The sequence below is a fragment of the Triticum aestivum genome, chromosome 2A (genome assembly GCF_018294505.1).
Source record: "Triticum aestivum cultivar Chinese Spring chromosome 2A, IWGSC CS RefSeq v2.1, whole genome shotgun sequence".
NCBI lineage: Eukaryota > Viridiplantae > Streptophyta > Magnoliopsida > Poales > Poaceae > Triticum > Triticum aestivum.
In genome coordinates, this window is record NC_057797.1 from 469,437,751 (window position 1) to 469,444,911 (window position 7,161).

The 7,161-nt window shown below is 46.2% G+C and overlaps 2 protein-coding genes across 4 annotated transcripts; both read right to left on the reverse strand.

Moving 5' to 3' along the window:
- Nucleotides 1-465: 465 nt before the first annotated feature.
- On the reverse strand, nucleotides 466-2,073 carry LOC123189020 (GDSL esterase/lipase EXL3). The gene is made up of 3 exons (XM_044601336.1): nucleotides 1,740-2,073; nucleotides 1,417-1,547; nucleotides 466-1,276 (listed from the first exon to the last, which is right to left on the reverse strand). Exons 1-3 carry the CDS (start codon nucleotides 2,038-2,040, stop codon nucleotides 635-637), a joined length of 1,074 nt encoding a protein of 357 aa, XP_044457271.1. The 5' UTR covers nucleotides 2,041-2,073; the 3' UTR covers nucleotides 466-634.
- LOC123189019 (amino acid transporter ANT1) lies at nucleotides 2,052-5,492 on the reverse strand. 3 transcript variants are annotated; one of them, XR_006495536.1, is made up of 5 exons: nucleotides 5,070-5,489; nucleotides 3,555-4,193; nucleotides 2,758-3,312; nucleotides 2,520-2,639; nucleotides 2,052-2,299 (listed from the first exon to the last, which is right to left on the reverse strand). XR_006495536.1 is itself a non-coding variant. In XM_044601334.1 (3 exons), exons 1-3 carry the CDS (start codon nucleotides 5,298-5,300, stop codon nucleotides 2,920-2,922), a joined length of 1,263 nt encoding a protein of 420 aa, XP_044457269.1. In that variant the 5' UTR covers nucleotides 5,301-5,489; the 3' UTR covers nucleotides 2,483-2,919. The 3 variants fall into 3 exon arrangements, 2 of the variants coding, with proteins under 2 accessions (XP_044457269.1, XP_044457270.1); XM_044601334.1 differs by lacking the exon at nucleotides 2,052-2,299 and having other exon boundaries at nucleotides 2,483-3,312; XM_044601335.1 differs by lacking the exons at nucleotides 2,052-2,299; nucleotides 2,520-2,639 and having other exon boundaries at nucleotides 2,655-3,312; nucleotides 3,555-4,169; nucleotides 5,070-5,492.
- Between the last annotated feature and the right edge of the window lie 1,669 nt (nucleotides 5,493-7,161).

Consider the following 7,161-nt stretch of genomic DNA (forward strand, 5'->3'; position numbering starts at 1 on the left):
AGGGTTCACTCCCCTGCCTCTTAAGTGCAGTTGTTAGCTACTAATCACCATGCATGTATGCAACCAAACACCGAGTGAAAATTACTTCACGATGACAAGACATCACATGCAGGCAACCAAACTACATGCCAACATTGTCTTTTTCTTGTTTTCTTTTAATCAGGGCCTGCTCAGCCTGGCTTGTTTTTGTCCTCTTTGTCTACACTATTCACTGTAGATGCACTGTAGCTGGCCTAGGGCCCGGGGCTTATCCCAATCGTGGGTCCGCCCCTACCCTTTGTGGTCTTCCCCTACCCTTTTGTGGTCGAGTGGGGTGGTAGTGGGCGGGCGTTACTGAGTCGGATTTTTTCCTCCAAAAATGAACCAGGCCCGTTAGCCTGGATCGGGGTGGCAAAATCCAGCGGGCGGGCGGATGTGTGTATGGGCAAGTGGACGCTGGGAGCGGGCCGACCAGGCAACCTGCTGGGAATGAATCCGTCGAATTTGTTGCATACAGCGACTCAAAGATCAGCGCCACGTGTCAACCCCTTATTAGACAAAATCTGTGGACTGATTGCTAGTCAGTTCCAGAGTTATTGCGTTCTTCCTTTATTTTTCCTCCTTTCCCCCTTTGTCCTCTACCACTCATAGCTAGCTAGTTCATGTATCTGAAGTATTTTTCGACGACCATGTCGATGATGACTTTGTAGGCACTGGAGCTGGGGTGGTAGCTGTCCCAGAAGACGTATTTGGCGGGTTCGGCGCAGACCGGGCTGGCGAAGTTGCAGAGCACGGCTACCGCCAGCCCAAGCAAACCGCAGCACGAGTCCTTGGCGTTCTTGAACCCGAGCGCCTCGTGCCGGTGGATCACGTCCTCAAAGATGGCGTAGAGGTCGATGAATGTGAGCGTGACGCCGGGGAGCTTGGCGCCGAGCATGGCCATCTTTTCCCTGACCTTGTTGTTGAACATGCTGGCTAGCTGGTTACGATCCGCGGCGCACTGCCGCCGGATCCCGCCAGAGAGAATGCGCTGCGACGGCAAGCAGCCCACCGGCGGCACTCCCGTCAGGGCGATCCTCTTGGCGCCGAGGCTGACGAGGGTCTGGATGTAGGAGATGGCGCGCTGGACCATGAGGTCGCTGTACTGCTCTACCGACATGGGGTCCCCGAAGGTGAAGTGCTCCACGATGTCGTTGCTGCCCCACACGAGGAGGTAGAGGGCCTTGTCCGGGATAGTCCCCACCTTGGCCTTGTACTCCAGGAACATCTTCAGCTGCTGCTCCATCGACAGCGCCGACTGCATGCATACAGGCAGGGATCTCGATCAACTGTAGATATGATTTGCACGCATGCATGCATGCGTGCCTACATCGACCTAGCTAGCTCCATGCATCGCGAGCTCGTGTATGTGGTGAACGCGTACGTAGGACGACGTACCATGGTCTTGCAGGTGGCGTTGTCGTAGCCGCTCCCGGCCGATGCGAAGCTGACACCGGTCTTGAGGTCGTCGAGGGTGAGGTCCTTCTTCAGGTACGGCGGGACATTCTCCTTCACACCAAGTGCCGCCGCTGCATTTACAAAACCATTGTGATCCACACTGACTGATACTATCTTAATTATACTCCCTCCGTCCCAAAATAAGTGACTCAACTTTATACTAGCTTTAGTACAAAGTTAGTATAAAGTTGAGTCACTTATTTTAAGACAGAGGGAGTATGTAATTGCCGTATATATGTGTGATATCGGTGATACATACGTACCTAGGAAGTCAACACTGATCCTACCGTCCGTGAACCGGCCGGTGGCCTTGTGCCCGGGGAAGTCCCTGCCGTAGGGCGGGAAGTTGGCCCTGACGATTGTCCTGATATAGTTGTTGTTACCTGTGTCTATAATCGAGTCACCAAAAGCAAGGATCGCGGGGTATTTAAGCGGCCCGGCAGTAGCCGGGGGAGCTGTGGGAACCTTCGGCGGCACCGGCACCGGCACCGGAGGAGGTGCTGCCGCACGCACCCCGGTGATGACTCCGGCGAGAACTAGCAGGGCGGGGATCATGTTATACATGGTGGTGAACGCCTAGAACCGTGGACGCACACTTTTTGAGACTGGTATGTGGTGTCCGCCATGGTAGATAAATAGGCCGTGTCCTACTCGTTCCACCAAGTGATTTGGTCTAAAAGAACACGGCAGTTGCATGCAAGATCAGCAAGACCCGGGGTGCTCACCCGCATGTCCTTGTAGGTTGACATTTGTGCAGTGATGCGATACTTGCTCTTCTTCTTTGTCTCGGGACGGTGGCTAAATTTGGCAGGTCCACCTAGGCCTAGGCAGGGAAAAATCATGAGTCAATTACACCATCTGTGTCTAAAATTGGCGAAAAGACACTTTAGTGCTATAACTTGCGATGTACATTGAACCGTGCAACTACTTGGCTTCCATGAGCATATCGTGCTTGTGACAAAATTCATTCTTATATTAGTTTGACAAAATAGCCAGCAATGACAAATAAAAAATATACTCCATTTATTCACAAGGAGAAAGACCTGAACAGTAGATTTGGTGAGTATTTTCTTTGCTCTGCAGCTTCACATGGACAATAGCATTGATGGACCCATGTGCTTCCTTATCATCTGTATGAACTATCAGACTCAAAAACAGAAATCCTGACAACAGACAGATAAGGATCACAACCAAATCACGATAAACATCATGTTGCCTCCTATGAATACATTTTAAAAAAATGATACGAAAGGTAAAGATACATATAAAGTACACCACCACCTAACAAATCAAACCAAGGCAGGGGATAATCAGCTGAGTATGAAAGTCTTCTCAATTTGATGCATGTTATCCCAGGGCAGCAGATATTTCTCTCCAGACACGTCTTCCAAAGAAATAAACCCTAATTTGCAGATCTTGGACATTTTGTCATTACTTCATCAGTCAGTGTGACGAGAGAGCAGTGAATATTCCATAACCAGCAAAACCAAGGCCAAACAGAAGGAAGCCGTAGTCCAGCACTCTTCTCCATAGGCTCATTGACGATCCTACGATGTTGAGGTGGAAGAAGGTAGGTAGCACAAAGGAGAGCAGCGCACAGACGGTGCACCCAACAAAGGAGACGAAGGACCCAAATGCAGGTATGCAGGATGCCATCACAGTTAAAATAGTCACCATGATGATGCGGCTCGAGTGCAGGCCTAGCCACTCGGCACCAGGAACCCCGTGGGAGAGCTTCTGGAAGCATCCACTTGATCTGAGCCTTGTCTCCACAATCTCGTGAATCGGGTGCATCATAACTGGGAATGTGAATGCTAGTGCAATGCATAGGCCAACCTGCCAGTAGATTTTTTGAACTTTTAGGATACAAAGATCACTACTCCAGCATGTTAGATATCATGCGGCAATAAGATTTACAATTTTTCAAATCTCAAAATATAATAGATTCACACTTGAATCATACTTTATGACCTTATACCACCAATTATCAAGTACTGGGGCTACAAAATATTTGACGAGAAGCAATAGCATATTTCAACAAACAATTACACGATATAGATTATGAAAATTGCACTAACCTTAACAGCAGCAGATGACCAACTATTGGGAAGATTAAGTGTTATGATGTCCTTGGTAGCCTCACCATAGGCCAAGTACCCACATACTCCAAAACATGCATACACAACTATGATGCCCACAACTGCTTGAGAAAGCACCCAACGGAACTTTCTACGTTCCGCCATTGATGATTCTAGTGCCAGTGTCATGCTGAATCCTTCAAAGCAGAAGACCGCGACTCCAAAAGCGAAAGGTATCGCCAAAACTCCATTAAAAGCACTTCTATTTGCAAAAGGATGATCAATTAGTTGAAGATCTTTTCTGATAACCACTGCCGCCGCTAGGACATTGCACACATCAGCAAATATACTGAATGGTGAAAGAGAGGATAGTGAAAGAATGAAGGACAACGCGATTTGCACAGGCAATAGGACGGCAAAGATGAAGCCAGCTGGTGACATCGACTGGCTAAACACGGAATGCAGATTTTCACCAATGAATACTAGGTAAGCTACAGAACCACCCGCTTGTGAGATAAGAATGAGAATTTCCGTCAAGCACCGACCTATAGTCCCAAAGCACTTCTCACCAAAATCTCCATATGTATAATTCTTTGGTTCATCAGTTTCTTCCTCCTGCAATTTATCTTTACAGTCCACCTTCAGAATAGAAATCGAAACAAGTAAATTAAGCAGCTAAAAAGTTGTTGCTATCAAAACAGAAGTTCATAACATTGTAAAAATCATAGATGCGGCACAGTACATACACGATTCATTTTTTATCATACCATCAGTGTGCTGATCAATGTGAAGTATAAACACAAATTAACAGGCAAAGTCCTGTTCAACAAATTCAACACACTGAAGAAGCAACGAACAGTAACACAGTTCAGAAAGTATGACCATTCAATTTAACTAGAATGTGAGAGGAGAAACTACCACGTTTACAGAAATACTACCAAGAACAGGCTAACGGCTTAATGCCATAAGGCTGGTCATGACCATGAATAAGGCTTCCATTCTGACACTATTCCGGGAGTGCTTCGGACTACATGATTCATTTGGTTTTATTTCTTATTATTTGTGCAAAATCCTGACCGACCCTGGTTACCGTTCCTGTTATACTGGAGACAATATGGGACCATATTTTTCTGATGGGAAATGGAACGAAAATACTGAAAGTGGAAAGCCTCTTTACTTTAAAGTTGGGCAGTGGGCACAGGATATCCCCATCTGAAAAATCAATAGTGTCCTTAAACACGAAGACGCAAAAATTTTATCCCGAGTGACCAAATACTCTACCCTGTCGCTAATATAGTACTTCTAGCGTATGAATGATAACAACAACATGGTAGTACGGCTACGATTAATCTTCAATCGAAACGTAAATACAGACACCATGCAATTTGGCATGGACAGCAAGTCCCAATCTGCTTAAGCTGAATGCAATGCAGGATGTGGCCGTAGAACGGTAGAAGTAGTAGTATTAGTATTTAGATGGCATCCGGTAGTGTTAATGCGAGGTACGGTACTGACCAGGAGGAGCATGCAGTAGAGCGTGGCGAATCCGGCGGCGGCGACGCCGAGGGATCCGGCGACCCAGCCGGCGGCTCGGAAGGCGTAGGGCAGGCCGAGCACCCCCGTGCCCACAATGGACACCACCACGTTGCCCAGCGTCTGCGCCCAGGTTGCTCCTCCCCAGCCTCCACGCCGTCTCCCATCCTCCCGCGCCAGCAGCGGCGCAGCCGCCCCCTTCGCCTCAGCCATCCGCAGCAACAACCGTGGCGGCGGCGACGCAGAGACAAGAGAAGTAGCGGAGCTTTTCGAAGTGAATTTTGATTTTGGAATCTGGTTTGGCGCACGAGGGAACGAGAGGAGGAGCCGTCGTTGTACTACCGTGGTCCGTGGATGGTGAGCGGGATGGGATCACGTTGGAGCTTTCTGGATATCTGTCGGACGCAAAAGCTTCGCTCACACGCGAATCGATACTGAGTGCTACAACCTGTGTTGCATGATCAGTTTACAATCCGTTTGGTTATATGAATGGGATTTCGTATCTGTGGCCTGATTTAGCCGAATGAATCTATATCTTATATCTATACCAATATAAAAAGACTCAAAGGGATAGATCCAACTGATCCCGGCCATCGAACTAAATTAATCCAACGATCTAGACTGCTCTAATGGCGAGCGTTAAATGTATAACGTGCAATTCATACCAAATATTGCACTAATCATAGGATTAATACACAAATAATAGCATGCCTAATATTCACGTGTAATTAATATATTGCCTAAATATTAATGTGCGTGGCACATGCGCATTTACTAGTTTATATCTATATCTATATTTACACTAATATAAAAAGACCCAAAGAGGCAGATCCAATTGATCTGAGCCATTGAACTAAGTTAATCTAACAACCTAAACTGTTCCAATGGCGAGCGTTAAACGTGTTTAACATGTAATTAATATCATACCAAATATATTACACTAATCACAGGATTAACACACAAATAATAGCATACCTAAAATCCGCGCGTAATTAATATATTGCCTAAATATTTAACATGCGTTGCACGTGCCGATTTACTAGTCAATATAAAAAACCCCAAAAGACAGATTCAACTGATCTCGGTCATCGAATTAAGTCAATCCAACGATCTAGACTGCTCCAATGACGAGCGTTAAACGTATTTAACGTGCAATTCATACCAAATATTGCAATAATTACATGATTAATACACAAATAATAGCATACCTAATATCCACATGCAATTAATATATTGCCTAAATATTAACGTGCATTGAACGTGTGCATTTACTAGTACCCGTTAAAAAACACATGTTTTTCACTCCCCTTCCGCATGGCTGAGTAGAAACACACCCAATGCTTAGTTGGATATATTCGGAAAAATGATGTTTAGTTGGAAGCCTGTGGTATGCAGATGTGAAGTGTTGTTTGGTTATACACAAGACATGCGGTCTGGTAAAATCTCTTGTTGAAGTGGTGAGGTTACAAACATTCAGCCTTTTGCACAACATAGTCGTAAGCACTCAAGATAGTCATATGCAAAAGTCTTAGACCATAGTCATATGTCTCAAGGTCTTGAACTAATAATTCAACGTTAAAGTAAACTAACACGCAACAAAAAGATAATAACCTAAAGGTCCAAGGCAATTGTCTCCTGTGTGGATTTCACTTGGCCATCACCTCAACACCATTGGTGTCGAAAACAACCACTTGAAGATTTCGGGAGTCACCACCTTAAAGGTCACGAGGTACCCCGGTCTTCAACTGATGAGCTAGGGCGAAGGGGCACATCATTTTATCAAGGGTGAGCCAACTATTGATCGCACTGTTAGGACCCGATTCTAAGTCACACCGATCTAGCATGTAACACATCCTATCACTTTGCGGCCTCACGCACGGTATCCTCACGGGTGTCACCTTACCTAGCCCGGGACCATTTGCGCCTTTTGGCTCACGTATATGATAGTGTCGCTAGCATACATATGACAGAGAATCCGAGCCCACGTGACTAGTCGTAAACCCAAAGTGGCACTAACTTATAGGGACAGGCATACATGACCCAGCAATGCATATGTCGGTCAGCAGCGAGTGAA

Coding starts and splice junctions, on each gene's coding strand:
- LOC123189020 (XM_044601336.1), bottom strand. CDS start 2,040: ATGTATAACATGATCCCCGCCCTGCTAGTTCTCGCCGGAGTCATCACC. Junction 1,548..1,739: donor GATCAGTGTTGACTTCCTAG/GTACGTATGTAT, acceptor TTGTAAATGCAG/CGGCGGCACTTGGTGTGAAG. Junction 1,277..1,416: donor ACGCCACCTGCAAGACCATG/GTACGTCGTCCT, acceptor GTATGCATGCAG/TCGGCGCTGTCGATGGAGCA.
- LOC123189019 (XM_044601334.1), bottom strand. CDS start 5,300: ATGGCTGAGGCGAAGGGGGCGGCTGCGCCGCTGCTGGCGCGGGAGGAT. Junction 4,194..5,069: donor TCTACTGCATGCTCCTCCTG/GTCAGTACCGTA, acceptor TCTATTCTGAAG/GTGGACTGTAAAGATAAATT. Junction 3,313..3,554: donor GGTCATCTGCTGCTGTTAAG/GTTAGTGCAATT, acceptor ATCTACTGGCAG/GTTGGCCTATGCATTGCACT.